The 14,432-nt window shown below is 47.9% G+C and overlaps 1 protein-coding gene across 3 annotated transcripts in view; it reads left to right on the top strand.

Moving 5' to 3' along the window:
* Window positions 1-14,432, top strand: part of BSDC1 (BSD domain containing 1) — a 39,474-nt gene that overhangs the window by 12,277 nt on the left and 12,765 nt on the right. For all 3 annotated transcript variants that reach the window (XM_053577157.1, XM_053577154.1, XM_053577156.1), the window contains 5 exons: window positions 3,394-3,448; window positions 6,633-6,748; window positions 7,165-7,233; window positions 7,399-7,477; window positions 8,567-9,043. In XM_053577157.1, coding sequence (XP_053433132.1) covers window positions 3,394-3,448; window positions 6,633-6,748; window positions 7,165-7,233; window positions 7,399-7,477; window positions 8,567-9,043 — 796 coding nt within the window. The remainder of the gene's footprint in view (window positions 1-3,393; window positions 3,449-6,632; window positions 6,749-7,164; window positions 7,234-7,398; window positions 7,478-8,566; window positions 9,044-14,432) is intronic.

Below are 14,432 nucleotides of genomic sequence, written 5' to 3'. Positions count from 1 at the left end.
GGCAGGGAGGCAGTACCTTCAGAGCACTTAAATCAACAATCGTGTTAGTGTATTTCTACTGTTTTCTTTTCTTTTTTTTTTTTTTTATTGGGGATTCATTGAGGGTACAATAAGCCAGGTTACACTGATTGCAATTGTTAGGTAAAGTCCCTCTTGCAATCATGTCTACTACTGTTTTATTTTCTATTTCACGAAACATTTTCTTCTAGATTCACAGTGTGGTGTCATGGCAGTTTGGCCTCTGTAGCATTTTATCATATTAATTTCCATTCCAAATCTACTGATTTTTCAAACATGTTTTTCAGCACAAGCATTTAGTTCCACTGCTTAGTGAACATGCACAACTGTGGAAATGTTTAAATGGTGGAATTTTAAGTTTACGTTTATAACAATAGTGAATTATCACCAAAACCACTTTCTAAAGTTCTTGTGTAGACACATAGCCCATGCTTCATGAAATACCGAGGAAGGAAGGTTGGCTTCTTTTTGCCAGCTGAGGTTGCCACCCTGTGGCCCTACGAGGAACAAGGCTTGCAGATTACTAGGCAGATTGGCTATAAAATTAAAAAAAAAAAAATTTTTTTTTTTTTTTGAGACAGAGTCTCATATGTTGCCCTCAGTAGAGTGCTGTGGCGTCACAACTCACAGCAACCTCAGACTCTTGAGCTTAAGCAATTATCTTGCCTCAGCCTCCCAAGTAGCTGGGACTATAGGTGCCCACCACAATGCCTGCTATTTTTTGTTGCAATTGTCGTTGATCTAGCTGGCCCTGGCTGGGTTCGAACCTACCAACTTCAGTGTATGTGGTTGGCACTAACCACTGTGCTACGGGCACCAAGCCAAAATTAAAAATTTTTTCTGGGTATGGGCGGCGCCTGTGGCTCAGTCGGTAGGGCGCCAGCCCCATATACCGAGGTTGGTGGGTTCAAACCCGGCCCCGGCCAAATGCAACCAAAAAATAGCCGGGCGTTGTGGTGGGTGCCTGTAGTCCCAGCTACTCGGGAGGCTGAGGCAAGAGAATCACTTAAGCCCAGGAGTTGGAGGTTGCTGTGAGCTATAATGACACGGCACTCTACCGAGGGCCATAAAAGTGAGACTCTGTCTCTACAAAAAAAAAAAAAAAAATTTTCTGGGTATGGTGGCTCATGCTTGTAATCCTAGCCCTCTGGAGGCTGAGACAGGTGGATTGTTTGAGCTCAGGAGTTTGAGATCAGCCTGACCAAGAGTGGGACTCTGTCTCTATTAAAAATAAAAACTAGCTGGGCATCATGGTGGGTACCTGTATTCCTAGCTATTCAGGAGGCTGAGGCAAGAGGACTACTCAAGCCCAAGAGTTTGAGGTTGCTCTGAGTTATGATGATGCCATGGCAACCTAACCAGGGCAGCAGGGTAGATTCTACTCAAAATAATAAATAAATAAATATAAATAATTAAAATTTCCTGGCTGGGTGTGGTGGTTTGTGCTTATAATCCTAGCACTCTGGGAAGCTGAGCAGAAGGATCACTTGAGCTCAGGAGTTTGAGACCAGTCTGAGCAAGAGGGAGATCCATCTCTACTAAAAATAGAAAAATAGTCCAGGCATGGTGGTGGGTGCCTATAGTCCCAGCTACTCAGGAGGCTGAGGCAGGACGATCACTTGAACCAGAAGTTGAGGTTGCTATGAGCTAGGCTGACACCAGGGCACTCTAGCCTGGGCAAGAGAGCAAGACTTTATCTCAAAAAAAAAAAAAAAATTCTGGCTGAGTGTCGTGGCTCACTCCTGTAATCCTAGCACTCCGAGAGGCCAAGGTAGGTGGATTGCCTGAGCTCACAGGTTTGAGACCAGCCTGCGCAAGAGCAAGACCTTGTCTCTAAAAATAGCTGGGCATTGTGGCCAGCGCCTGTAGTCCCAGCTACTTGGGAGGCTAAGATAAGAGAATCTCTATTTTTTATTTATTTTTTGAGCCAGTCTACTATGTTGCCCTCAGTAGAGTGCCCTGGCATCACAGCTCATAGCAACCTCAAACTTTTGGGCTTAAGTGATTCTCTTGCCTCAGCTTCCCAAGTAGCTGGGACTACAGGCACCTGCCACAATGCCCGACAATTTTTTGTTGCAGTTGTCTCTGTTGGTTAGCTGGCCCAGGCTGGGTTCGAATCTGCCAGCCTGAGTGTATGTGGCTGGTGCTGTAACCACTGTGCTACGGGTGCCGAGCCAACAAGAGGATCTCTTGAACCCAAGAGTTCGAGGTTGCTGTGAGCTATGATGCAACAGTACTCTATTGAGAGTGGCAAAGTGAGACTCTGTTTAAAAAAAAAAAAAAAAATTCTTGATAAATGGTTTTAATCAGGGAAGATGATTTTGCATTTTTCAAAACTTGTCTCTACATTGAACTTTAGTAATATAGTGACACTTTTCCGGCTGCACCTGTGGCTCAGTGAGTAGGGCACTGGCCCCATATACCTAGAGTGGCAGGTTGGAACCCAGCCCTGGCCAAACTGCAACAAAAAAATAGCCAGGCATTGTGGCAGGCGCCCATAGTCCCAGCTACTCAGGAGGCTGAGGCAACAGAATGGCCAAAGACCAAGAGCTGGAGTTTGCTGTGAGCTATGATGCCATGGCACTCTACCAAGGATAACAAAGTGAAACTCTGTCTCTAAAAAAAAAAAATATATATATATATAGGGCGGCACCTGTGGCTCAGTCAGTAAGGAGCCGGCCCCATATACCAAGGGTGGTGGGTTCAAACCTGGCCCTGGCTGAACTGCAAACCAAAAAATAGTTGGGCGTTGTGGCGGGCGCCTGTAGTCCCAGCTACTCAGGAGGCTGAGGCAAGAGAATCACTTCAGCCCAGGAGTTGGAGGTTGCTGTGAGCTGTGTGATGCCATGGCACTCTACCGAGAGCGATAAAGTGAGACTCTGTCTCTACAAAAAAAAAAATATATATATATATAGTGACACTTTTCAAATTTTACATACTTTAGAAGCATTTTATTTTATTTTTGAGACAGAGTCTTAACTATGTTGCTCAGTGCAATCTCAAACTTCTCAGCTCACGTGATCTTGCCTCAGCCTCCTAAGTAGCTGGGCTTATAAAGGCACACACACCCACACCTGGCTTCAAAAGTATTTTATACATATAATTTTGTAGCCTGCTTGTGCTGTATTTTCTTAGTTCCCGGGGTGGAATATTAGGTGAAAGACCATTTATCTGGGAACCTCAGTTTCGGACTCTAGCCCACTGTTCCACTCTCCCTATGCCATTGTTAATTGATAAGTGCCCTGTGGGTATAGGTATAAACGACCAGCAGGGGAGAAACTTGGATTATGGTTATTTGGGTATCCTGGTGGAGAGGGGGTGCCTTCTTTGCCCAGCACCCCAGAATTTCTGTTCTCTCCTCTTCATTTCTTATAGGCTCGTCTCTATAGCCTACAGTCAGACCCGGCAACCTACTGCAATGAACCAGATGGTGAGAGGGTAGCAGTGAGGGGGTGGGTTTGGAGGGCAGGTGAACCAAGAGGGTCTGAGCTGTGGGCCCATCTGCCTCAGGTAGTAGAGGCTGGGCACCCCTTCTGTAGAAGGACCAGAGTGGGGCTAATGTATACCTTATACCCTATGGGATAGATTGACCATTGGTTGACATTCCCCTATCCTCCCTGAACCCAAGCTGTCTTCATCGCCCTCTGCAGAGACTTTGTTCCCCTCATTTTTCATCCTCTCAGCTCCACCTTTCTTTCAGCCCTCCTGCCCTTCCCGCCTTCCCTTCAGTCCCATTTGCAGAGCCCTTGCCATACAGCAAGCCCTATGCCAGGAACTGGAGATCAGAAATGAGTCAAACCCTCAACCTGGTCCAGCCCTCCAGGAACAGGGTGTTAAGAGGGAGAAACAGGAAGCAATGAATAAAGCAGAAAGTGGATAGAGAGAGTGGACCGATAGCTTCCACAGAAACACATGGGCAGTGGCACCAAACCTATCCTGGGAACCTAGGAAGTGACACTTGAAGTTTTAAGGAAAAGTTAAAAATAAACTAGTTTTACTTTTAAAAGTGGAGAGGGGTATTCAGGCAAAGGCAGTAGTACATTTGAAGGTCCAGAAAGAGCAGGGCACACCCAGCCTTTGGTGACGCTGAGTAAGGTATGCCTGTAAGGCACTGAAGGCAGTGAGCTGCGGGTGGGAGCCAGACTAGGAAGGGCTTTGTGTGCCAGACCAGGCACTATGAATTTTGTCCTGAAAGGCTCACAGTAGTGATTCTAGACCTTTTTTTAGTTACATAGGATTTTATTTATTTATTTATTTTTTTTGTAGAGACAGAGTCTCACTGTACCGCCGTCGGGTAGAGTGCCGTGGCGTCACACGGCTCACAGCAACCTCTAACTCTTGGGCTTACGCGATTCTCTTGCCTCAGCCTCCCGAGCAGCTGGGACTACACGCGCCCGCCACAACGCCCGGCTATTTTTTTTTGTTGCAGTTTGGCCGGGGCTGGGTTTGAACCCGCCACCCTCAGCATATGGGGTCGGCGCCCTACTCACTGAGCCACAGGCGCCGCCCTCGTTACAAGGGATTTTAAAAGAATCTGCTAAATGACAAGTTCTTTCTCCACAAAATTTTGTGTGCAACGTGGGAATTCTTTGACCCTTTGAAGCCCATCTGTAGACCCTAGTTTAAAAAAAAAACCTTCCTATTAAAACTATCAAAAGGTATTTTTGTTTTGTTATGTTTTTTTTGTTTGTTTTTAAGATGAGGTCTCACTCTGTTGTCCAGGCTAGAGAGCAATGGTAAGATCAAACATAGCTCACTGCAGCCTCGAACTCTTGGGCTCAAGCTTGCTCTAGCCTCTCAAGTAACCAGGACTACAAGTTTGTGCCACCAGGTTCAATATTCAACAGTTCTGAGGCCTGAGGTGATCAGAGTATGCATTTTTGTTAAGCAGCCCTTGGAGCAATGTGGTAAAGGATGAAATACACAAGAAGAGACAGAAAACTGTAAGACCAATTAAGAGGCTTGGTAGGAATCCCCGTGTCAGAGGTAAAGCCAGTAGAATGAAGAGGAAAGTGTGCGTTTAAGAGACATTGAGGACGTGGAATCCGGACTGATTGGATAAGAGAGGAGATAGGATGGCTCCTGAGTTTCTAATGGATAAGTAGGTGGGAAGAAAAATAAGCACACATTGTGTATGTAGTATATGTGCAGATGGAAATATGCAGGGGACACCTGGACCTTTGCATCTTGAGTCTGGAAAGGTAGTCTGGACTCCAAAGAGAGGCATAGGAATTGTCAGTGGGAAGAGGAGGAGGTTGAAACTCACAGTTTAATAGAGATTATCTTGGGAAAAAATAGAAAATGAGAAAAGGAACAGAAAGAAAAATGAATCCATGAAGACTCAAAACAACCAGATAGAACAAACAGAAAGCCCACCCTCCTTCCCAGAAGAGTGAGAGGAAAATGATAAAGGGTAGGAAGTCCTGGCCAGGAGCGGCGCCTGTGGCTCAGTGGGTAGGGCCCTGACCCCATATACCAAGGGTGACAGGTTCGAACCCAGCCCCGGCCAGCTAAAAAACAGCAGTGGCAACTGCAACAAAAATAGCCAGGCGTTCTGGCAGGCACCTGTATTCCCAGGTAGTCGGGAGGCTGAGGCAAGAGAATCACCCTAGCCCAAGAGCTGGAGGTTGCTGTGAGCTGTGAGGCGATGGCACTCTACTGAGGGTGACCAAAAAAAAAAAAAAAAGAAGTCCTGGCCAGGCGCAGTGGCTCACACCTATAATCCTAGTGCTCTGGGAGACCAAGGAGGGTGGATTGCCTGAGCTCACAGGTTCAAGACCAGCCGGGCGTTGTGGTGGCTGCCTGTAGTCCCAGCTACTTGGGAGGCTGAGGCAAGAGAATCACTTGAGCCCAAGAGTTTGAAGTTGCTGTGAGCTATGACACCACGGCACTCTACCAAGGGCAACAAAGTGAGGCTCTGTCTCAAAAAAGAAAAAAGAATAAGAAGTCCTGGGCGGCGCCTGTGGCTCAGTGAGTAGGGCGCCGGCCCCATATGCCGAGGGTGGCGGGTTCAAACCCAGCCCCGGCCAAACTGCAACAAAAAAATAGCTGGGCGTTGTGGCGGGCACCTGTAGTCCCAGCTACTCGGGAGGCTGAGGCAAGAGAATCGCGTAAGCCCAAGAGTTAGAGGTTGCTGTGAGCCGTGTGACGCCACGGCACTCTACTCGAGGGCGGTACAGTGAGACTCTGTCTCTACAAAAAAAAAAGAATAAGAAGTCCTGCAAGAAGAGGGCTTTGAGAGGAAGGCAGTGGCTCCCAGTGCTGGAAACTACAGAGTGGTCAGAGGCAGGACAGAGCCCTTGGCTCTGGCAACATGGGGTTATGTGACCTGAGAATAGCTGTTTCAGAGAGGAGGAGATTCAGTTGCCAGGCGCAGTGGGCTAAAAAACAAGCAAGGATATGAGAAAATGGAGACTGGAGCCCCTTCTGGGGATCATGTAGATGCCACACCCTGATCTCTGTTAGGATCACCCACCCCTTCACCCTGTCTGATCCCCCACCTTGGGGCAGTGGCTTCAAAAAACCCTAATTTTTCCTCATTGTCTATGTCCAGGCTTAGGTATGTTCTTTCCCCAGACCCTGGGAACTGACCATCAGCATCTGTCCCTTTGCAGGGCCCCCGGAATTGTTTGACACCTGGCTTTCCCAGTTTTGCTTGGAGGAGAAGAAGGGGGAGATCTCAGAGCTCCTTGTAGGCAGCCCCTCCATCCGGGCCCTCTACACCAAGATGGTGAGGGCCCATCCTGCAGGATTGCAGCCGGCTCCAGGCGTGAGGTCTTGGGGAGGTGGGAGGGATGTATCCAGAGCCTGGCCCAGAGAGGACTGGGAGGTCATATTAGAGCCAGACCATCCATGTCCTGAGCCAAAACCATATGCGACAAGCTGATTTTTCCAGGCTTCTGGCAGTCAGAGAATGATGGAAGAGGGAAGGACCAGCAAAGCCTGATGAGAGTTCTTATCTCCCTCCTTGGCCAAACTGGGCCAGGAAGGAGGGTCTGACTGAAACTTCATTGGGGTGGAAGTACTCGTGACAATTACTGCTAAGCCATTTACTATGTCTGAAATCCAGACAGGCTGGAAGTAGGCTAGGGACAAGGCCCCACACAAACACTTTAAAATCTCACCTTCATTTTCCCCTCCTTCCAGGTTCCAGCAGCTGTTTCCCATTCAGAATTCTGGCATCGGTATTTCTATAAAGTCCATCAGCTAGCGCAGGTATGCTGATCTAGCCTGGGAAAGTCACCACTCAGCCATGGGGGAAGCAGGCTGGATTTTATTGAGGGAAGAAGGGACACAGGGTTCGCATGAGTTCTGTGACCAGGACCAGGGTCTGGAAAGAAGGTACCCTGACTGTCCTGGCCATCTGCTCCCCATACTCAGGAGCAGGCCCGGAGGGATGCCCTGAAGCAGCGAGCAGAGCAGAGCATCTCTGAAGAGCCTGGCTGGGAGGAGGAAGAAGGTAAGAGGTATGAGAGGTGATGGTCAAGTGATAGGTCCTGTCTGTGGGGGCCTCCCTGGGCCGTGCTCTCTGAAGCTTGGAGAGACTTGGTGCCTGGGGAGGAGTGGAAAATGAGCACACTGGATGTGCTCAGGATGGGCAGTGCTAACAAGGGGATGTTGAACAAAGCTGGTGGGATTCCAAGTTTAGGTACAGAAATTATACATGTCATTTTGTGCAGATTTCCCTGCCAGCCCACGAATCAGCTGTTTCATGGTCACTGGGGAGCTTTTTGAAAATCCAGATTCCAACCAAAAAAAAAAATAGCCGGGCGTTGTGGCGGGCACCTGTAGTCCCAGCTACTCGGGAGGCTGAGGCAGGAGAATCGCTTAAGCCCAGGAGTTGGAGGTTGCTGTGAGCTGTGTGATGCCACGGCACTCTACCAAGGGCCATAAAGTGAGACTCTGTCTCTACAAAAAAGAAAATCCAGATTCCCTTCCTATAAGACTCTGTAGGGATGCAGCCAGAGATGTATGTTTAACAAGCTTCCCTGGTGATACTAATGCCCAGCCTGGTTTGGGAACCATGGATTAGAAAAGAAGCTGAGCATCCTCTGCCTGGTAGCTCTACTGAGAACAGCATGTTGGAGTCACCTGGATGATAAGAGTGTTAGCACATTTGTTAGGTGCTTATACCATGTGCCCAGCCTGTACTAAGAACTTTGCACGTAGAGTCCTTATCACAACTCCATTACTCCACTTTTACAAACAAGGCAGGTAAGTTAAAGTTAACTGGTTTGCCATATACCTGGAATGTACGAGAGCCCAACCTGAACCTAAAACTGACTTGCTTTCAAGCCTTGGCTTTCTAATCTGTAACATCACCTTGAGCTGTATTGCTGGAAGCCCACCAGGCCTTAGGCCCCATGGGTAGGCAGGACTTTGACTATCAGAGAGTATCTGCAGAAGGACCATCATGGCAAGGGTGTGAGGAAAATGGTACTATTCAGCCTTGATCAGAGTTAGCTTTGGCAAGAACCTGAGAGCTCCAAGATTGTCTTGGAGCTTGCCAGGGCTCATTGCCCTCTTTCCCCTATGTTTCTCTCTCCAGAGGAGCTTATAGGCATTTCACCCACATCTCCAAAAGAGGCAAAGGTTCCTGTGGCTTCTACATCCCCAGAAGAAGGACTTGGTCCTCAGGCTTCCTGTGAAGAGAATCTGGTGACCCCGGTTGAGCCCCCAACAGAGGTGACTCCATCAGAAAGCAGTGAGAGCATTTCCATCGTGACACAGATTGCCAACCCTGCCACCAATGCCCCCGAGGCACCAGTGCTGCCCAAGGACCTGTCCCAAAAGCTGCTAGAGGCATCTTTGGAGGAACAGAGCCCAGCCGAGGATGTGGGCGAGACTGGACCCCCGCCTCCCATTCACTCCAAGCCCCAAACCCCTGCTGGCCACCTCAGTGGCCCAGAGCCCAGGCCTCCAGCCAGAGTAGAGACTCTGAGGGAGGAGGTGCCCACAGACTTGCGGGTGTTTGAGCTGAATTCAGACAGTGGAAAGTCTACACCCTCCAACAATGGAAAGAAAGGTAGGTCTGAAGCCTCAAGCCCAGGGGATTATGTACAGGCAGGGTCACCTCACAAGGCCAACTTGTCTCCTTGTTCCTTTTTAGGACCATAGGAGCAGATTTCCTTCTTTTGTGATATTGATAATGATGACAGCGCCCATATTTTATTAATACTAAGGTGCACATAAACTCTAAAATAACAATGCGTTAAATAATTGTTGGAGTCTTTTCTTTTTTTTTTTTGAGACAGAGTCTCAAGCTGTCACTCTGGGTATAATGCCGTGGCACCACAGCTCACAGCAACCTCCAACTCTTGGGTTTAAGAGATTCTCTTCAAGACATGATTGCAAGAGGGACTTTACCTAACAATTGCAATCAGTGTAACCTGGCTTATTGTACCCTCAATGAATCCCCAACAATAAAAAAAAAAAAAAAGAGAGAGAGATTCTCTTGCGAGCGGCGCCTGTGGCTCAGTGAGTAGGGCGCCGGCCCCATATGCCGAGGGTGGCGGGTTCAAACCCAGCCCCGGCCAAACTACAACAAAAAAAATAGCCGGGCGTTGTGGCGGGTGCCTGTAGTCCTAGCTGCTTGGGAGGCTGAGGCAAGAGAATTGTGTAAACCCAAGAGTTAGAGGTTGCTGTGAGCCGTGTGACACCACAGCACTCTACCCAAGGGCGGTACAGTGAGACTCTGTCTCTACAAAAAAAAAAAAAGAGATTCTCTTGCCTCAGCCTCCCAAATAGCTGGGATTACAGGCGCCCGCCACAGTGCCCGGCTATTTTTTGGTTGTAGTTGTCATTATTGTTTGGCAGGCCCAGTATGGATTCGAACCCACCAGCTCCAGTGTATGTGGCTGGCACCTTAGCTGCTTGAGCTACAGGTGCTGAGCCAATTGTTTGAGTCTTAAGAGTCAATTAAGGTTGATGCTAGATCTCATGCTAAATATGTTACCTGGCATTTAATTTCTCACTGTGTCTCACAACCTAATGAGGTTAGTACTTACCCTCATTTTACAGATGAAGAAAGTGCGTGAGGCCCAGAAATTTTAAATAATTTTCCTAAGTTCACGTGGCCGGGAAGCCCATATTCAGATCCAAGTCTGTCTGACTCTAAGCTCATGCCCTTAACTACCACACTGTATGGATTTCTATCTTTTTGGATAATTTAGCCTTGGCCTGGGTTAGGACTTGCTGTGCCATTGATGGAAAGGGTCGTCTTCTCTGTGTAACCTTAGGAAAGTAATTCAGCTTTCCTAAGCCTTCATTAGTATTATAAAATATGTCAACAAAACATATATATACAGTTTAGGGTGGCACCTGTGGGTCCGTGGGTAGGGCGCCGGCCCCATATACCGAGGGTGGCGGGTTCAAACCCAGCCCCGGCCAAACTGCAACAAAAAATAGCCAGGCATTGTGGCAGAAGCCTGTAGTCCCAGCTACTCGGGAGGCTGAGGCAAGAGAATCGCCTAAGCTCCAGGAGTTGGAGGTTGTTGTGAGCTGTGTGACGCCATGGCACTCTATAGAGGGCGATAAAGTGAGACTCTGTCTCTACAAAAAAAAAATAATAATTATATATATATATGTAGTTTGAAGAAGAATAAAATGAACAGTCATGAACTAACAGTGACTCAGTTAGTAGTAATAGAGCTTTAATTTCTTACCTATATAATGGAATTTTAGACTCAGGACTCCATATGTCAAAAGGCAACCTCTGTAACTGGAGGAATTAAAGCCCAGGTGTCAATTTTTTGCCACATTTAAAATACCTCTCCAGAGATACCTCATCGTCAGCAAGACCACCCCCTGCAGCCCCTGATACATGCTCCTGTCTTCACTAATATGCGGTACCAGCCACAGCCACAAAGCTCACCCAGCAGGTGAGGCCTGGCCTGTTGGCAGTGAAGGACCTGTCACTGAACCTTACCCCCATCCTGCTCCCTGATGGAAACCTTAGGGTTTCCAGTCTTCTGCACAGTGCTTTCCTTCTGGCTATGGTTCAGTGAGGTCACCCATTGAGCTCCCACCTGCTCTTTATGATACCCTGAGGGGGGAGGGGCAGAAGCTATAGTCTCTGTGATGAAGCCTGAAGCAGAGGGCCAAGCTTGATACTGGAGGAGTTCAGAGAAAGAAGAATCTCATCAGCGCGTGTTTCACCGAGGAGGCAGGCGTTGTATAGGAGAGTTGGGGGGTTTGGGGCAGTGGTAGTCCAGACTGAGAGGACCTACAAAGTCTATATTTCAGAAGGCTTGAGGCATGTATAAGGGATGGCAACCAAAGCCCACATTTCTTTATTGTCTCCTAGGAGAAAGTACAACAAGGGTGGGTGGGTTGGCTCAGAAATAGAACTTAAGAACTTAAAATCTTTTTTTTGTTTCTTATTGAGATGGAGTCTCATTCTTTTGCCTTAGGTAGAGTGCTGTGGAGTCAGCCTAGCTCACAGCAACCTCAAACTCAAAGTTCAAGTGATCTTCCTGCCTCAACCTTCCAGCTAGCTGGGACCACAGGCACCAGCCACCATGCCCAGCAAATTTTTTAGTAGAGACGAGGTCTTGCTGTTGCTCAGGCTGATCTCAAACTCCTGAGCTCAAGTAATCCTCCTGCCTTTGCCTTCCAGAGTGATAGGATTACAGGCATGAACCACCATGCCCAACCAAGAATTTAAAATCTTTTTTTTTTTTTTTTTTTTTGTAGAGACAGAGTCTCACTTTATGGCCCTCTGTAGAGTGCTGTGGCCTCACACAGCTCACAGCAACCTCCAACTCCTGGGCTTAAGCGATTCTCCTGCCTCAGCCTCCCAAGCAGCTGGGACTACAGGCGCCCGCCACAACGCCCGGCTATTTTTTGGTTGCAGTTTGGCCGGGGCTGGGTTTGAACCCACCACCCTCGGTATATGGGGCTGGCGCCTTACTGACTGAGCCACAGGCGCTGCCCAAGAATTTAAAATCTTAAGCTAGGCCCCTGGCGTAGTGGCTCATGCCTGCAAATCCCAGAACTGGGGAAGGCTGAGGTGGGTGAATGGCTTACGCTCATAAGTTTGAGACCATCCTGAACAAGAGCAAGAAAATAGCCTCTAAAAATAGCCAGGTGTGGCAGTCGCCTGTAGTTCCAGCTACTGGGGAGGCTGAGGCAAGAGAATCATTTGAGCCCAGGAATTTGAGGTTGCTGTGAGCTGTGACACTATGGCACTCTACCATAACAAAGGGTGAGAAAGTAAGACTCTTGTCTCAATGAAACAAATAATAAAATCTTTTTTTTTTTTTTTTTTTAAGACAGAGTCTCACTTTGTTGCCCACGGTAGAGTGCCGTGGTGTCACAGCTCACAACAACCTCCATCTCTTGGGCTTAGGTGATTGTCTTGCTTCAGCCTCCCAAGTAGCTGGGACGATAGGTGCCTGTCACAACACCCAGCTATTTTTTGTTGCAGTTTGGCTGGGGCTGGGTTCAAACCCACCACCCTCAGTATATGGGGCCAGCACCCTACTCACTGAGACACAGGCGCTGCTCAATAAATAAAATCTTAAGCTAGATTCAGAAGGTTGGACTTGCTGCCATAAAGCAGCAGAGTGTAGAGGCTAAGGGCTTGGACTCTCAAGTTCTTATAGTTCTTGGTTGAAACCCCAGCTTTGTAAGTTATGTGACTTTAGAAAAGTTACTGATCTTCTCTAGGCCTCTGTTTACTTCTCTATAAATTGATGGTAATTGTTTTGTGATAAATCCTCAACCAGGGAAGAAATTTGAGTGGAGCCCTGCTTTGGGGAAATGATGATGATAAGAGGTAACATTCTCTGAGTATTTTCTGTCTCGATTGGTGCTAAGCACTTAATATACATATCACCCTGTCTTCTCAAATGCCCTATTGAGATGTGTGATTTTCCCATTTTTATACTGGTAGGAAACTAAGATCACCTGCCCCATAAATATTTAGCATAGTGGTGAAATAATCCTATAGGAGAGTGGAAGAGTAGGCAGTGGACCTGACAGGTGTAGTAGGGTTGCTGGGAGGATGGTCCTAAGGCTCATTAAATTAGTGGTCTTAAATTTTAAATGAGACTGTCAGCTCTGTTACACTTTTGGTCAGCCACATTCAGTTGCTCAGGTACAGCCACAGAGCAGACGGAGTCGTGTGGATTTAGCCAGCATTCAAGTTTAACAGGTAATCAGTAGATAAAAGGAAGAAAGTCCAGGCTCAGTGCCCGTAGCACAGTGGTTACAGCGCCATCCACATGCACCGAGGCTGATGGGTTCGAGCCCGTCTAGGGCCAGCTAAACAACAATGACAACTGCAACCAAAAAATAGCCGGGCGTTGTGGTAGATGCCTGTAGTCCCAGCTACTTGGGAGGTTGAGGCAAGAGAATTGCTTAAGCCCAAGAGTTGGAGGTTGCTGTGAGCTGTGATGCTACAGCACTCTACCGAGGATGACACAGTGAGACTCTGTCTCAAAAAAAAAAAGTCCAAGTATATGTAAGAAGTGATGAGAATGGTAGCTTATGGAATCTGATTAAGGGAGTAAGGGAGTGAATGAAGGAGAGTGAAACAAGTGGAGGGTTAAAGACTATGGGTTCCATTTGGAATTGGGCTGCAAAGAGGGTGATCAGAAAAAATGAGTAGGTGAAGACTGGATGAAATTGAGATTGTGGGAGTGGTCCAGCACTCTGCTACACTGCCTCCACACTCTGGCATGTGATAGGGGCTAGGAATATGCTGCGGAAGACCCACAGGAGGCAATTGTGGTCAGTTAGGTGGGGGAAGCCAGGGTCCTGGACTAGGCTGGGACAGCGGGAACCACAGGGGGAATAAATCTTCAAAGAATGGAACCTGGAGACAGAGCGACTCCTTTTCTCTCGTGTGCCTTTGTCCCAGGATGACATGAGGCTTGATCTCTGGATACAGCAGAGTCCCTTGGGGTAGCCATGACGTCTCCCAGGATCCCAGGGTGATCCCTGTCATTGCAGAGCTGCTTCCCCACCTGTATTTTGTCGCAGGATCTGGCTGATGTGAGAGATTGGACTTACCCTGCTCAGCTTCTATCAGCAGAGCAGGTGGGAAGACATTGGGGAAGGCCTGTGGTCTGAAAGGAGCCTGGGAGTGAAAGCCCCATTTCACTACTGACTATGTCCTGGGAGCAGTTTTTGTTTCCATTTCTTAGCTGGGGAAGTGGAGAGCCAATTGAACAGAGTAGAATGAACTGTGAGTGACAGCACTGCCAGGTTAGTTATCACCTACAAACTTCCCTCTCTTCAAAGCTAAACTAAAAGCAGTAGAGCCCCAGAGTTGTGGGACTATAGATCACTACTGTGCCATGTGTACAGTGTGATGGAGATTTCAGCCCTCTCCCTATATGATAGGACAGGGTGGTGGGAAGAGGCAGATGGCAGAGAGGCCAGTTCACATCTCAGTCTGCCGCTGGAAG

The sequence above is a fragment of the Nycticebus coucang genome, chromosome 22 (assembly GCF_027406575.1).
Source record: "Nycticebus coucang isolate mNycCou1 chromosome 22, mNycCou1.pri, whole genome shotgun sequence".
Taxonomy (NCBI): domain Eukaryota; kingdom Metazoa; phylum Chordata; class Mammalia; order Primates; family Lorisidae; genus Nycticebus; species Nycticebus coucang.
This window is presented reverse-complemented; position numbering and strand designations above follow the sequence as displayed.